Source organism: Calonectris borealis, chromosome 25, assembly GCF_964195595.1.
Source record: "Calonectris borealis chromosome 25, bCalBor7.hap1.2, whole genome shotgun sequence".
NCBI classification, from domain to species: domain Eukaryota; kingdom Metazoa; phylum Chordata; class Aves; order Procellariiformes; family Procellariidae; genus Calonectris; species Calonectris borealis.
The window spans coordinates 8,637,166-8,654,104 of NC_134336.1; the positions used below are offsets into that span (position 1 = coordinate 8,637,166).

Genomic DNA, 16,939 nt, shown 5'->3' on the forward strand with positions numbered 1-16,939 from the left:
ATCGCTGTTCTTTCTTAGAAACTAAAGGACTCTATCTGGTACCTATTTGTAATACTAGCGATACACAGATTGGCTAAAGTTACCTTCGTATTTTGATGGTTGATTATTTATGAACACAAAACTGTAGTACAGACTTCCTGGTTTTGATACTTACGTAGCAGAGACAAACTATCTGAGGACTTCCCCTTGCACTGTTGTGTTCTATATCTGTAAGCCTTAGAGTAATTTGTGACAAAGTAGAAATGGGATTCTGGGGGGTTTTTTTAGTTGCACTGAATGTACCAAGAGAGAACGGTTTATGTATATGAATAAATTTCCACATTCACTAGACTATCAGAACATAAAGTTTTGACGTTCAGGTTTTATAATCTGTTTTCAGTGCTTTCTGTTTTTGGTACAAGTGCTGTATTTGAAGTTCTGATCACCTTTATTTCTTCTTCTAGAAGTCAAACTGAGCCAGTAAGTGGAACATCAAAAGCAGTATGTAAAAACACAATCTCACACTTTTTGCTGCACGCTGCACTTAAGGTAGCCTTGGATTAATTTTCCAAACATTAACTGAATACATTTTCCAGTAAAACATAGCATATGTTGTAAATACAATGTATTTGATTCAGCATAGTAGAAACGGAGTAATGCCATCATTGGCACAGTTCTATCTCATGTGAATATTGGTGTTTGTGCCTAGTAATGCATAGTATTTCATACTGGATATGCTAGACTATTTCCTGAATGACTTTGTGTTGTACAGATAATGTACAATCGTTTTTAGATCACGTAGGTTCAAGGTTTGCACAACTGAACATGGTTTTTGAAAATGTTATCAAAAACCACTGAGAAACCATTATTGTTAAACTTGGTACTGTTTCTTACTTTTGACTTGGGGGTTCAAACAAATACCAAAACCAACACGTCCCACACGTTTTGAGGACAGTTCTGTGCAGCTAAATGCTTCCTTTTCATGTCCTTAAAGACCTGGGTATTTGTTCCTGAAACTGTATAATTGAAGTGATATTGTTTGGGCCCCTCTGAGTGCATAACTGTCTTTAATAGATTGCTGTGAATTTAAATATCGTTGCTACACAAAGTGGTATTCTAAAGTTCTACATTTGACCTTTCCGCTTTATCAGACGAAGCAGTTTAGTTTAATAGTTTGTCTGCAAATGAAAATACGTAAAACCCAGTGTACAAATTTTGGCACAAGGTTAGAGCCGGGTGCATTTGTAAAGGGTAAAATCCCTGTCATTTTTCTTAACCTCCGCCTGCAGTACATTTTTGGATCTGGGTGACTTCAGGGCTGGATGCTGCTTTAATTTCCCAAAGGCTAAGCTTTTCTTTAGGATACTGCCACTTTGAATTTACATTTGGAAAAGGGGCAGCGTTTTTCTTCAGGTTTGAAGACACTGTCGTTCTGCTGCTAAAACAGAAATAAGTAACACAAGGAAATACTTGGCTGATTAGTTTACAAACCACACTGAAAAGAAGTTTCCTGTAGTGATGCTTCCTTCTCAAATAAATATTTTTTTAAAATCCTTTTTAGCTGAAAATTGATAGCTTCCTTACCCCTTCGACTTTTAAGCAGCTGTGAGCATTTGACAAGGGTCCCTCTCTGAGATATTCTGGAGCAAGAAGTTGATCTCCAGCGGGTTTGGTTAGTTTAGCTTCTTCTCCTTAACCACATAGGCACTCTTAAGCTGTCACAGGTTTGGACTTTGTTTCGAACAAATACCAACTACACTAGGTTGGAAATGGCTCTTTCAGTGACACTCGGAGGATATAGTGCAGACTGTCAGACTACAGTAGAGGTTAACTATTGCTCTGTTTTTGATTGTAGAACTTGAATATGAGTTTAATTTTTTGTGAACAGATTGATGACTCTTCTGCATCTATTTCTCTGGCCCAGCTGACTAAGGTACATATATATTCTTAAAAAAAAAGTGTTTGCTTTGTATTTTTAAATCTTATACTGTGATCTATAGCTGGATAACTGTTGTCATGTGAACAAACCTTTAATTTAATTTTTAATAATTTAAAGTATTTCTTTTAACTTTAAAATGTGTGTATATTTTGATACTATCCTGGTAAAGAGTAGTTGCCAGCTTGGGAAGATAGAAGGGGGAGGACCTTATCAGCCGCAACGTAATGTTGCAGTATTACTCATCTTCAAGACACAAAGAAGAAGCACTTCAGAAGCTGTTTACCGTTTTTCATACTTTTCGTTCATTTTGCATTGGAAACTAACACAATTTTCACAGAAGAATTTAATTGGCTGTAAGTGACGGACATTTCAGGGGGGGTTTGCAAGAGCCAAAATAGAAGCGTTTCTGGAACACGGACAACTGCATGGCTATTTTTGAATTTCTAGGCACTACAGTTATAGATCCATGCTTTGAATGCTGCACAATTTCATACACTGTAGTATATATACAGTGGACAACACAATCTAATTTGTTTGATCGCAGACTGTGTAAATTGTGTAAATGTACCTAATTGTTTACAGGAAAATACTGATGCGTATGTGTGGCGTATTAGCAAACGTGACCTTCTGAAACTGTTGTAATGCCATGTTTTGCTATGGAACTGCTTGCATTTTTTGCTCAACAACATGTAACTTTGTCTGGGAAAGCACTAGGGATTGCACTTTGTGAAAAGGCATAGTGCTAGCCAATGAAATTACTAGTCTTTAAAGTTACAAAGATTAGAGAAGGCAGGGCTTAACGCAGAGGAGCTAGTTCTTTCTTCTGAAAATAAAGGCTGGAGTTCCTTTCCCAGAAAGAAAAATCTCTTCCCACTGGTAACTTCTTCCCTCTCTCACTGCAGAAATTAAATTGTGGACATTTGGTAAGAAAAAAAAAATAGTTTGGAAGGTAGCCACCAGGAGAAATTGGTCTCTGTTAGCGCTGTCCCTAAACATGTCCTTGGTTCTGTAAACTCAGGTGAAGTTTTACTCTAAAATGTGAAAAACTGTCCAAGTGGTGTACATATTTAAGCTTTTGAGAAAATGTAAGTATTTCAGAAAAATAGAGGAACATAAGATAAAGCAGCTCCAAACGGTTCCTTACTCTAACCTCCTCAGTGCAGACTGGCTTAGCATGGAGGCAATGTGTTGTAAAAAGTTTTCTGTTTTATTATGCATTAAATGCCATATTGAATTTTGGTCTATTCCTAGTAATGTCTTGTGGGTTTTGGATGTGTTTTGTAAACGGCTTGGGTTCAAACAAATTAGTCAAGTATCTGTAAAGTCTTCTGTAAATGTTAATGGAAATGATTTCATAGATGTCGATCTGGATTATGTTACAGTTGAGAAAAAGCTGTGTATATGAAACAGCCCTTTAACAAAATGCTGAAACAAGCTGGTTGCTTTTGTGAATGAATGCATCTAAAACCAAAACCATGAGTGGTTGATCTGAATGATAGGTGCTTGAGGGTCCAAATCATTTACAGTCACTCCCTTAGACCCTGCTTGTATCTGTACTAGTGTGTAATAAAAACATTTGAACAAATACTACTTTAAAAAAATCAGCTGCCTTCAATAACTTGAAGATCCAGTTCTGCATAACGTTTATATTACAATTTGTATGTTAAAAGGACACGGTCAACTGGAAAAAACTGCAGGTTTTGCTTATTGTAGTTAAATTGCTTCCTATGAAGAAGTTCGTGGGGGGGAACATGAAGAGCCTAAGGTTTTGAGTGGCCAGGAATGCTCTTTTCAAGTAGGTTAACAGGCACATAAACAGCCTGTAATGATGTAAGGACTCCCCAGAACATCTTTTGGACAACTCTGTTTCATATAAGCAGCTGTTTTCATGCAACCTCAGCTGGCGTTGTGCTGCTCTTTACAGGGTTGGGTGAGTGGTGTTCTCTTTGGCAGTGTGGGCTTAAATGTGTTTCTAATGTATGTGTCAAATAATTACCCGTTAAACAGACTGCCAATCTGGCTGAAGCCAGTGCTTCCGAAGAAGATAAAATAAAGGCTATGATGCTACAGTCTTGCCAGGAATATGATCCAATCACGTAAGTGTTGATAATGTCAAATCTGTTCTTTGAAGATTATGGAAAAATTGTAGAGAAGTTTGTTTTAACGAGAGAGACACGTGCATACCTTTTTCTTCTTTGCCCCAAACCCTTTTAGTTACATGCAGAAACCCTGGGGTCCACCTCCACCATCATATGCTTGCTTTCGTTGCGGAAAACCTGGCGACTATATAAAGAACTGCCCAACAAATGGGGTAAGACTGTGGGGGACTTCTGGTGTTCCTTAGCTTTTCATTTTTTTACCTTGGCAGTTACGTAACAAATCCATGAATACTCATATTAAGAATTGTTTCTCTTGGGGTGAAAGACAGAGGTTCATATGGCAATGTTGCAAAGCCCTTCAAAATCCAAGGGAAACCTGGCATTATAAATGTAAACTTTTCTTTTTTCTAGGTCATAGACATTAAGTATGTCCACAGATCTTGCTCTGTGAACTTTCATGCATATTTTTATACATTTCAATATTACTGGAAATGTTTCTGGTTTTAACTGTGTTTAATGACAGTTCACAGTTTTTAGTATTTCATGTAAAACCAAGATGTTTCTGTTGACCCCATCTATTGAATATTTGTGCTCTGAATTGCGCTTTGGAGGAGGAGCGGGTTTGTATCTCTTTTCTGAGTGGATGGTGAGCTAAGGGATATTTCACCCTTAAAGAACCTGAACTTAGGCCAGAGAATGGAATGAGTTCAAAACACTGCTCAAGCCTTTGGAACATCCTGGCTATATTCATTTAGGAAAATAAGTATTTTAGTCGAGCAACCCTTATGCTAGGTAAAAGGAGAGGATTAAAGGCTTTTGCTGCTTAAAATAATCATTGAAATGTCATTTTAAGTGTGGGTCTTAAAAGGAGATATGTCTGCATTTCTTTTCTTAACAGGACAAAAATGTTGAGCCTGTTCCCAGAATTAAAGAGCACAGGAATTCCAAGGAGTTTCATGATGGAGGTGAAAGACCCCAATACAAAGGGTGCTATGCTGACCAACACTGGAAAATACGCAATACCAACTATTAATGCGTAAGTATGGAATTAATTGGACTGGCCAAAAAGTGAGCGAGAGAAACCATGCGTGCATGTCTGAGTGGCTATGCAACCAAGTTGGCCAGCATCTGTAATTACGGGGCAGGAAGCACTGTCATTGTGCTTAACCATAGAATCTGTGATACTTTTGAATATTAAAATAGGGTGGTCCTACTGTTCCTGCCCCTGGAAGTTGGTTAAACGTGTGGTATGCTAAGAATCTGTATTTCTGCAAAACATTTCAGTAGTGTTTGCAGTGGAGTCGTTCTCTCTGAAAGCTCGTTTTGCTTTTGGTTTATGTTTCAAAGGCTTCTTGCAAAATTTAACAAGTAGCTGTTGGACTGAGATTTCCGCCCCCTCTGACTTTTATCAAATCCCATGTGTGAAACAGACTGAAGTTTTCCTGTTGCTATAAACTAAGAAAATACTGCTGTGTGCTGACACGAGTGGCTGTTTTAAAACGCACTTGGTAGCACTTCTGTGTTTCTGTCATGGATCTCGTTTTGTAGGAGCTGTAACATAGACTTCTTCCATTTATAAAACGTAGTTACTCGGAGACTAACTTTACCCTGAGCCTGCAATTTACATTTACCCTCTGGCAAAGGAGAGGTGGGATTCATTTCTCTCATAGAAAATGATATAGCCAACTCTGGTGACTTACTGTGGTCTGCAACAAACGGATAGTTCGGCATTTAATCCACATTCTTCTCCACGGGAGAGTTGGTTCAAACCTTCAGAACTCAAGCCTACTAATGGTTTTTTGAGATGTCTATCAGGTTCCCGTACAAAGACAACCAGCATTACCAAGTCTTCTGGGCCCCCAAGGACAAGCAATACCCACAACTGGTAAGTAACTGTAACTTCAGAATTTCTTTAAAAAAATTACCTTCAGAGGAACTGAATGGGATTTCTTTCTTTTTCCTCTCCCCACTCCAAAAGGTCATCCAATGAGAGCCAGTCCAGTTCGCTCAGCAGGTGGCAGACCAGGCTGGGAAGTGTAAGTATTCTACAGAAATTCAATAGATGACCCCTTGTCACCTGTTAAAAGAGGCTGTATAACGCATAACTTATACAACAGCTGATTTATAATGAAGCAAGTATGCACAGACAGTTGTGGAGAATCCAAGTGGTAATTAATTTTTAAATGGCTTCATTTGAATTGGCTTTTACAAAGGGCATCTGTGCTTCCACTAAGGCTATTTAAAATAAAACTCCGGTACATGACTGAAAACAGGACTCTGAAAAATGAACGCTTTTTGAGGAAACCATAATTACCTATAAAAATTAAAGATAATTAAAGGATCAGATGGAAAGCCACCTTTTCCATTACTGGCTGAATAGGGCTGAAGAAATTGATTTCCCAATAGGAATCAGCCTCCAACATTTTTTTTTTAACAACTTAGTTGATACTGAATGAGCAAATGGTTGGAAAAGTCAACACTGTTCTTTTATGACAATTTTGCATTTCTTCAATTTAGTCATCTCACATAGCCAAGACGCTTTCTCTCAGTTGGAGAGAGAGGAGGCTGTTTTACCTATTACTGCAGCGTCAAGCTAGTCCTTCCTTTCGCTATATGTTTGTTATAGACAGATTGTAAGAGTGCATTGTGTTTATAAAATCTTAAAGGTAAATCAAAAGAAAAACCAGGATCCATCCCACAGGTTGTCTGATATCTCCAAGTCAGTCAGCAAGAAAACAACAATTCAGGGACAGGACCAGGCCAAATACCTCATGATGAGGCAACAACATAGGAAGCGTATGTGGAAGAAGTTAAAAGAAGTTCCAGAGAAGGTTAGTTAATATCTGTGCAGTGCTTGGAAGATCAGGAGTGTGATGTATTAAGTGTATCAAGGAGTGGCAGAGGAGCAGTGGGCGCTTGGCCCACGGGAGATGGGAGTCTCTTTCAAGTGTGGGCAGCCTCCATCCACAGGTGCAAAGCCGAGTATAAGGAGAGAAGACTGAATGAACTGTTGGGGGTGAGGATGTGGAAGGCAAGTATGAGGATCAGGAAATGAGCGTAGTCTCTAATGAACAGAAAGCAGGGAGAAAAATGCTTATGTTGGCAGGATGCCATTGGCCTCCCTTATCTAGGGAGGAGTTTTACAGAGAACAACGGAGACTTAAAGAGGAGGAAGTATTTGGCTCAATGAAGTTGCCTTGTTTTTCATGTTTGTATTTCAACAGCATATCGGACTGCAGTTACACTAAAGTGCATCTGACATAAGGAAAAATGACAGTGTTTTTTCCAATAGAATTTTTCGTTGCAGGTAGTAAACATGCATAACTAAAACAAGACAAATGGAATTGAAAAATTTTATCAAATTCCTCAATTTGCAGTAGCATTATGTCAGCAGCTGAAAGAAGCTTTGACATAAGCGTATGGAGAGGAGAAAAAACCCAAACCAAATTTGGGAGGAAAAAAATTGGGGACAATGACTGTTTTGAATTAACTTCATTTCTTTTCTTGTGTGTTGTGGTTTTTTTCAGGTCCAAGTCTCCTTATAGTGCTTCCCCTTACTCTACAAGTTCGTCTACCTGCTCCACATGAAGATCAGGTTCTTCCCGCTCTCGCTCCTACTCTCGACCATTTAGTCGTTCCCATTCTCGTTCCTACTCGCGATCGCCGCCGTATCCAAGAAGAGGCAAAGGGAAGAGGCGTAACTATCGTTCTAGGTCAAGGTCACACGGTTATCAGCGTTCAAGGTCAAGGTCACCCCCACACAGAAGATGCCATTCACGGTCAAGGTCTCCAGTATTTAGAGGCCAGTCTCCCACTAAACAGACTATACCTCAAGGGGAAGGAGGAAGGGAGTATTTTAACAGATACAGAGAAGTTCCACCATATGAGCTGAAAGCTTACTCTGGCAGATCTCTTGACTTTAGAGATCCATTTGAAAAGGCAAGGTACAGGGAATGGGAAAGGAACTACAGAGAATGGCATGGAAAGTTTTACAAGGGCTATGTTGTTGGCGCTCAACCTCACCCTCCAGTAAACAGAGAGAACTTTTCTCCAGGTAGGTTTGGTCCACCTGGGACCAGACAAGAGAATTCACCATATGCTCGGGGACGTAGGGAGGATTATCCTGCTTGGCAGAGCCCCCAAAATCACAATATAGCTGGAAATTACCCTGAAAAACCTTCTGAAAGAGAGAGCCATGGCATCAAGGATCCTACAAAATCAAAAGAGAAGGAGGTGAAAAATCCACTGGGAGATGGCCAAGGAAATAAGCATGAAAAGAGAAGAAAAAGGGATGAGGATGAAGGATTTCCCAATGCTGAGTTGTTAGCAGGTGCGAGAAAACCAAGAGAGCCAGTTCCAGCAGAAGACGTTAAAATGGACTCCCTGTTCATGGTCCCAAGCAGAGATGATGCCACCCCTGTGAGAGATGAGCCTATGGAAGCAGATTCTATTGTTTTCAAACCGATGTCTGAAAAGGAGAAAAAAGAGAAGGATAAGCCAAAAGCAAAAATTGACAAGACAAAGCGGAAAGTAGAAGTGGCTGTTCCTCCTAAGACAGACAATATAATAAAACTAGCTAAAGCTTCCTCGAACGGAAATCTCCTCGAACGGAAGAGAGAAAGCAAGAAGAGAGAAGGGAAGAGAGAAAGCAAGGATTTAAAGAACCTGACTTGCTGCCCTGATATTGCTCATTTGCATCAGTTATAGGTGTTTGTGATTAAGTTTAGGGTTAGGGTTAGGGTTAGGGCTTAGTGTTACGGTGAGGGTTAGGTTTAGGGTTAGGGTTAACATTAGGGTTAGGGCTTATCATTAGGGTTATGGTTAGGGGCAGGGGTTAGGTTTAAGGTTAGGGTTAGGGTTAAGTTTAGGGTTAGGCTTAGGGTTATCGTTAGGGTTAGGGATAGGGTTGGGGTTAGGATTATGGTTTGGGTTTAGGGTTAGGGATCGGGTTAGGGTTTCATTTTAGGGTTAGTTTTAGGGTTAGGGTTAGGGTTTGGGTTAGGGTTTAGGATTAGGGTTTAGTTTTAGGTTTAGGGTTAGGGTTAGGGTTAGGGTTAGGGTTAGGGTTAGGGTTAGGGTTAAGGTAAGAGTTAGGACTGGGGTTCAGGGTTAGGGTTAGAGTTCGGGACATGGGTTGGGGTTAGGCTTAGAATTAGAGTTAGGGCTTATCATTAGGGTTATCGTTAGGGGTTGGGGTTGGGGTTAGGTTTAAGGTTAGGGTTAGGGTTAGGTTTAGGGTTAGGCTTAGGGTTATCGTTAGGTTTAGGGATAGGGTTGGGGTTAGGATTATGGTTTGGGTTTAGGGTTAGGGATCGGGTTAGGGTTTCATTTTAGGGTTAGGTTTAGGGTTAGGGTTAGGGTTAGGGCTTAGGGTTATGGTTAGGGTTAGGGTTAGGGTTAGGGGTTAGGGCTTAGGGTTATGGTTAGGGTTAGGGTTAGGTTTAGGGTTAGGGTTAGGGTTTGGGTTAGGGTTTAGGGTTAAGGTTAGGGTAAAGTTAGTGTTAGGTTTAAGGTTAGTGTTAGGGCTGAGGTTCAGGTTTAGGGTTAGAGTTCGGGATATGGATTAGGGTTTGGTGTAGAGTTAAGATTAAGGTTAGGGCTTATCATTAGGGTTTGGAGTTAGGGTTAGGGTTAGGGTTAAGGTTAGAGCTAGGGCTGGGGTTCAGGGTTAGGGTTATAGTTTGGGATACGGGTTAGGGTTTGGGGTTAGGGTTAGCATTAGGGTTAGGGCTTATCAGTAGGGTTATGGTTAGGGGTTGGGTTAGGGTTAGGGGTTACGGTTGGGTTTATGCTTATGGGTTAGGATTTCAGTTTTGGTTAGGGTTAGCATTAAGTATTAGGATTAGGTTTAGGGTTAGGGTTGCAGTTTAATTTTAGGATTAGGTTTCGCATTAGGTTTAGGGTGAGGTGTTATGGTTACGGTATTAGGTTTGGGGTAGCGTTAGGGTCAGGGTTAGAGTTAGGGTTAGGGTCATTAGGGTTCAGGTTGGGGTTCAGGGTTAGGGTTCGGGATTACGATTAGGGGTCGGGGTTAGGATTAGCATCAGGGTTAGGGCTTAAAATTAGGATTAGGGGTTAAGGTTAGGGTTATGGTTTGGGTTAGGGTTAGGCCTAGGGTTATCGTTGGGGTTAGGATTATGGTTCAGGTTTAGTGTTAGGGATAGGGTTATGGTTTCGTTTTAGGGTTAGGGTTAGCATTAGGGTTAGGGCGTAGGGTTACAGTTAGGGATAGGCTTAGCGTTAGGGTTAGGGTTTAGTTTTAGGGTTAGGGGTAGGGGTAGGGGTAGGGTTATGGTGATATCTTAAGATTACGGTTTGAGGTTGAGTTAGCAGTAGGGTTACAGTTAGAATTAGGGGTTCGGTGTTATGTGAGGGTTAGTTTTATGGTTCCCTTTAGGTTTAACATTAGGGTTCTGCCAAAGTGTTAGTGTTATGGTTTGATGTTAGGGTTAGGGTTACGGTTTGGGTTTAGGGTTAGCGTTAGGATTTTGTTTTAGGGTGAGGTTTCGCCTTAGGGTTAGGGTTAGGGCTAGGGTTAGCTTTATGATTCAGGTTAGGCTTAAGGTTAGGTTAGGGTTAGGGTTAAGTGTTCAGTTTAGGCTTAAGTGTTAGGCTTAGGGTTAGGGTTAAGTGTTAGGTTTAGGGGTAGGGTTAGGGTTAAGGTTAGAGTTAGGGTTAGGATTAGAGTTAAGGGTTAGAGTTAGGATTCAGTGTTAGGGTTAGGGTGAGGTCTTAATGTTACGCTTAGGGTTTACAGGTAGCGTTAGGGTTAGGTTTAGGGTTAGTGTTAGCGTTAAGGTTAGGGTTAGGGTTTAGGATTGGGTTCAGGGTTAGGGTTAGGGTTCGGTATTGGGGTTAGCGTTAGTATAAGGGTGAGGTCTTACTGTTACAGTTAGGGTTTACGGGTAGCATTAGGGTTAGGGTTAGAGTTAGGGTTAGGGTCATTACGTTAAGGTTAGGGTTGGGGTTCAGGGTTAGGGTTTGGGATTAGGGTTAGGGTTCGGGGTTAGGGTTAGCATTAGGGTTAGAGCTTTATGATTCAGGTTAGGCTTAAGGTTAGGTTAGGGTTAGGGTTAAGTGTTCGATTTAGGGTTAAGTGTTAGGGTTAGGGTTAGGGTTAAGTGTTAGGTTTAGGGGTAGGGTTAGGGTTAAGGTTAGAGTTAGGCTTAGGACTGGAGTTAAGGGTTAGAGTTAGGGTTCAGTGTTAGGTTTAGGGTGAGGTCGTAGTGTTATGCGTAGGGTTTATGGGTAGCATTAGGGTTAGGTTTAGGGTTAGTGTTAGGGTTAAGTTTAGGGTTAGGGTTTAGGGTTAGGATTGGGGTTCAGGGTTAGAGTTAGGGTTCGGTATTGCGGTTAGAGTTAGTATTAGGGTGAGGTCGTAGTGTTATGCGTAGGGTTTACGGGTAGCATTAGGGTTAGGTTTAGGGGTTAGGGTTAGGTTGGGGTTCAGGGTTAGGGTTAGGGTTCGGGATTAGGGCTAGAGTTCGGGGTTAGGGTTAGCATTAGGGTTAGGGGTTAACGTTAGGGTTAGGGGTTAAGGTTAGGGTTGTGGTTAGGGGTTAGGTTTAGGGTTAAGGTTAGGGTTAGGTTTAGGGTTAGGGTTAGGCTTAGGGTTAGCATAAGTTTTACGGTTGGGTTTAGGATGGTTCGGGTTTAGGGTTAGGGTAGGGTTAGGGTTAGAGTTAGGGTTAGGTTTACGGTTAGGGTTAGCATTTGGGTTAGGGTTCGGGTTAGGGTTGGGGTTCAGGTTTAGGGTTAGGTTTCGGTGTTAGGGTTAGGGTAAGAGTGAGGTCTTAGTGTTATGCATAGGGTTTACGGGTAGCATTAGGGGTTCGAGTTAGGTTGAGGGTTTGGGGTTAGTGTTAGGATTGGGGTTCTTATTCTTGATCCTCTCTCCCTCTCTTTCTCTCTCTCGTTGTTTTAATTACAAATTATTATTATTATTGTTATTATTATTATTGTTATTATTGTTATTATGATTACTATTATTATTATCATTATTATTATTATTATTATTATTGGTGTTATTATTGGTATTATTATGGTATTATTGGTATTACTATTATTACTGTTACTAGTATTACTATTATTGCTATTATTATTTTATTTCAAGTATTAAACTCTTCTTATCTCTACCCGTGAGTTTTCTTGCTTTTGCTCTTCTGATTCTCTCCCCCATCCCATTGCTGGGGGGAGGGCGAGTGAGCGGCTGTGTGGTGCTTAGTTGCCGACTGGGGTTAAACCATGACAGGGGTCCACCACAAAGATGGTTGCCATTCTGTCACATCCTCTGAGCTAAAACTGGCTCATCCTGGGACATGGTGCCACCCACGCACGCAACCTGCAGTCCAGAAGTACCCCTGAAAAGACCTCGACGGCCTGCATTAACACACTGGCATGCACTTCAGATGTAAACACTGCCAAGTCATCTCTTTTTTGCAACAGATACGGAGGAGCAAATTCTGCAAATCTAGCCTTACTTCTACTGAAACCTTCCTTACAGACAGCTCATCTTCTCTTTTTGTAAACGGTAGTGAAGACCTGTTCTAGCGCAAAGGCTTGAACCCTGCCTACGGTGAAGAAGCCCCAGTTTTCTTTCCTCACTGCTGTCTTGCTTCCCAAAAATCAATCAATACCAAAAGCTCTGTATGAACATTGCATAAAAAAGCCAATTGCAAATGCTTTTACTTGCTACTAGTTTTGGCAGGGAAGGAACTAGCTTCTCCCGCTAGTTTTGCTACAGTTTCATGACCTTTAAAGACGCCACTTCTTACCTTTGCTACGCCAATACAGCCTCACAGCTCAGCAAAATCATACTGCAGGTAGGAAACCTTCACCATACAAAGACAGGCACGCTACAGGAATACGTCACTCTCAAAGAACAGACTCTTGCAACCACTCCTCCCTTTGCTTAGCAAAGTTTAGGGCGTGTTAGAAAACAACAACAACAACAAAAAAAGCAGGGTTCTCTCTCACATTTTACGGAGCCCATGATATCAGCTGTTCAACATTAAGTCCAACTCCAGCCTGAACCCCAGAATAAGAAATGCCATCTTAAAATGTCTGGAAAAAGGGAGGGCTTTGAAGTGGCAAGACCAGAGAACGTTCACGAAAGCACCATCATGGAAGTACACATCCCTCATCACAGACCAACTGCACGGTGACCTAAGTGAGTGACGTTGTCTGCTCATTTGCAGCTCAGGCTCTCTTTTTTCATTAGCGCCGAGCACGCAGGTTGGAATTGGAGCCGAGAAGAAAACCATATGCAGTCAGTCTGGTCTCGTTCAAGTTCACGTTTACTAGGAATCACAGCAGGTCCCATCTGTCTCTCCAGACCCCACCACCACTTCTGTGCAGCGTCCCGAGGAGCAATAAGCGCAGAACAAGAAACCTTCCTTCAAAATAAGGCCCACAGCCTGCTCTTTCAACAGGACGCACAGAGCACCAGCTGAGAACAACCTCTGCTTTAACTATGCCTAGCTCCGCTGCCTACGTAAGGAGACCAGCTCCTAAATGATCCCTAGCCCTAAAACCACAGATCTTCCCTAGGGCAATGCTAAGGAAATACCAGAGCCCAGGGACACCTGGTCATTGAGCTTAAGTTGACGGGGAGAAGGACAGTGGACTAGAAAGAGAAAAATATGATGAGAGAAAAGATAGAGGAGCTGAGAGAGAAAGAAAGGTATGGGGAAAAGGCTAGAGAGCTGGAGAAATCAAGAGAAATAGGGATGAGGAGCCCTGCAGAGAGATGGAGGAAGAAAAAGTAGGGTCAAGGAGCGGGACAGAGAGGCAGAGATGGGCGTGGGGAAGGAGAGGAAGAAGGAAGGGGGGGCTAGGGAAAGACAGGGACAGGGAGCAGGACGTCCAGATGGAGAAAGAGAAGGAAGGACAGGGAGCAGGACAAAGGGACTGAGAAATAAAGAGAGGGTCAGATCCTGATGGAGACCAAGAAGCGGGGGAAAAGCCAGCAACGGGCTGGAGGACAGAGACAGGGGAAGAGGAAAAGAGGACTGAGAAGCAGAAAAGAGGAAGAGAGAACAAATAAAAGGGAGAGCCAGCTGGACGGGGCAGGGGAGTACAACAAGAAACGATGGGACAGGCAGCGGGACAGAGAAATAAAGACAGAAAAGATGGGGACAGGAAGCAGGGCAGAGGGACAGCGAGAGGAAAAAAGGGGCAGGGAGCAGGACAGAGGTGGAAAAAGAAGCAGCAGGAACAGAGGGGGAGAGAGAAGAAAAAGAAAGGTAGGAAGAAGGATGGGGGGCAGAGAGGGAAAGACAAGGAAAGGGAGTAGGACACAGATTGTCAGGGAAAGACAAGGACAGGGAGCAGGACAGGGCGATACAGAGAGAGAAGAAAGGCACAGGGAGGCAGGACAAAGGGAAAGACAGGCAAAACTAAGGGACGGGGAGCAGGACACAGAAGGAGGTAAAAGAGCCTGGGCTGGGCAGCAGGACAGAGAGATGGAAGGAAAAAACAGCACTGGGCTGCAGGACAGAGATGGAGTGAGAAATAGCCGCGGCAGGGAGCAGGACAAAGTGAGAGCGGGGGGGGGAACCTGAAAAGGGAGTAGGACAGAAAAATAGGGTGGGGGAGAGACAGGGAGCGGGACAGAGAAACAGAGAGAGACTTAGAGGGCCAGGGAGCAGGGCAGAGAGATGGAGCAAGAAGGGGAACAGAGATGGGCGGCAGAACAAAGGGAAGGAGAGACAAGAACGGGGAACAGGGAGCAAGACAAAGGGACAGGAGAGAAAAAAAACAGTGACGGGTGCAGGACCGAGATGGAGGAATTTAAAAGAAGAGGCCAGAATGACAGCGAGAGAAAAAAGGAAGAGGGGGCAGGACACCACTGGAGGACAAAACCAGCTGTGATGACAGTGGGACAGAGAGACGAAGAAAGGAAAACTAGAGAGCGAGAGAGAGAGGAAAGAAGGCACAGCCAGCTGGACAGGGGGGGTTAGTGAGAAAGGGTGGGGCAGGGAATGAGGGAAGGGTGAGGCCGCACCTCGAATCCTGTGTTCAGTTTTGGGCCCCTCACTACAAGAAGGACATGGAGGTGCTGGAGCGTGTCCAGAGGAGGGCAACGAAGCTGGTGAAGGGCCTGGAGCACAAGCCTTATGAGGAGCGGCTGAGGGAACTGGGGTTGTTTAGCCTGGAGAAGAGGAGGCTGAGGGGAGACCTCATCGCGCTCTACAGCTACCTGAAAGGAGGTTGTAGCGAGGTGGGTGTTGGTCTCTTCTGCCAAGTAACTAGCGATAGGACGAGAGGAAATGGCCTCAAGTTGCGCCAAGGGAGGTTCAGATTGGACATTAGGAGAAATTTCTTTACTGAAAGAGTGGTCAGGCCTTGGAACAGGCTGCCCAGGGAAGTGGTGGAGTCACCATCCCTGGAGGTATTTAAAAGACGTGTAGATGAGGCCCTTAGGGACATGGTTTAGTGGGCATGGTGTGTTGGGTTGACGGTTGGACACGATGATCTTAGAGGTCTTTTCCAACCTGTATGATTCTATGATTCTATGATTCTATGATTCTATGAATGGGACAGAGAGAAAGAGAGAAAAGAGAAAAAGGACCGAAGGACAGCAAGAGAAAAAAAAGGACAGGGATCTGGACAAAGATGGAGAAAGAAGCAGCAGGAAAAGAGGAAGAGAGGCAGAAAGAGGGAGACGGAGGCAGGAAGAGAGAGAGAGCTAAGGGCTAGGGGCAGGACAGAGATCGCAAGAAAACCTGCGGTGGGCAGAAGAAAGGAGAGGGAGTAAAAAGGAATAGGGGCAGGGAGAAGGACAGAGTGACAGACAAGAATAACAACGAAGAGAAAGAGAGAAACAGGGACAGTGAGCAGCACAGAGGGATGAGGAAAGAAAGAGAAGCCTCAGGAGCCCTGCAGAGAGATGGAGGAAGCGGGGAGGGGAAGGGTGAGGGAGCAGCAGAGAGAGACAGAAGAGAGATGAACAGGAAGAAGGACAGGGACAGTGGGATACAGAATGGAAAACCGCAGTGACAGTGAGCAGGGCAGGGGGCTGGAGGCAGAGAGAGAGGGAAGCAGAAGGAGGGAGAAGGGAAGACAAGGACAGGGAGCGGGACATACAGGCAGAGAGAGACAACTCACGACAGGGAACAGGCCAGAGAGACTGTGAAAAACAGAGCGGGATGCAGACCAGGACAAAGAGACAGAGAAGAAACAACAGCAATGTGCTGCAGGGCAGAGACAGAGGAAGGCAAAAAGAGGGACAGGGAGCAGGAGGGAGGGGCAGCAAGAAAAAGACAGGGGCGGGTAGAGCGACAGGGAAAGAGGGACTTGGAGAAGAGAGGACGGGGAGCAGAACACAGCAATAGAAGAAGAGAGGTATGGGGAAGTGAAAAACATGACACAGAGGGAAATGGGAGGGGGGGGCTGGGAGGGACTGCGATGCAGAAGAGGGGTGACACGGCCCCGAGGGGCTGGGACTCACTGCAGCTCCCGCTCTCTGCACTGCCAGGCAAATGTTACAGTTCAAGCACTTCTTTCTCTGTCCGTCTGTCCTTTCCTCCCTTCCTCTTCGGTAGCTCCACTTGCGTGCCTGTCCTCACCTCAGCTGGGCCGCAGCTGGAGCAGAGCCCGCACCTCCCAAGACCAACATGGCTGCCCAGCAGCCCCGTGCCCCAGGCCTACAGCTCCCGGCATGCCCCGGGAACCAACATGGCCGCCCGGCAGCCCGTGCCCCGGGCCTACAGCTCCCAGCATGCCATGGGGCACGGCTTCCGGCTGCCTGGCCTGAGAGGCGGCTCAGGGCCACGCCAGGGCTGGGGCGCTGCTTCCTGGATCCCGTGGCAGCGATGGGCACAGGGACAGGCTGCCAGCTCCCGGGGCCAGGTACGTGTGCGGGCTGTCAGGGTCACCCCTGCCTGGTTTTTCCCAGCGAAGCCCCAGGAGGTGCCGAGGC

The 16,939-nt window shown here is 44.0% G+C and overlaps 1 protein-coding gene across 1 annotated transcript in view; it reads left to right on the forward strand.

Annotated features, from left to right (window-relative positions):
* The window catches only part of LOC142093014 (E3 ubiquitin-protein ligase RBBP6-like), a 47,588-nt gene extending 37,168 nt beyond the window's left edge, over positions 1-10,420 (forward strand). Inside the window, 2 exon segments of the mRNA XM_075173879.1 lie at positions 7,545-8,598; positions 10,415-10,420. Of these exon segments, the coding sequence (XP_075029980.1) occupies positions 7,545-8,598; positions 10,415-10,420 (1,060 nt within the window).
* Positions 10,421-16,939: the final 6,519 nt, after the last annotated feature.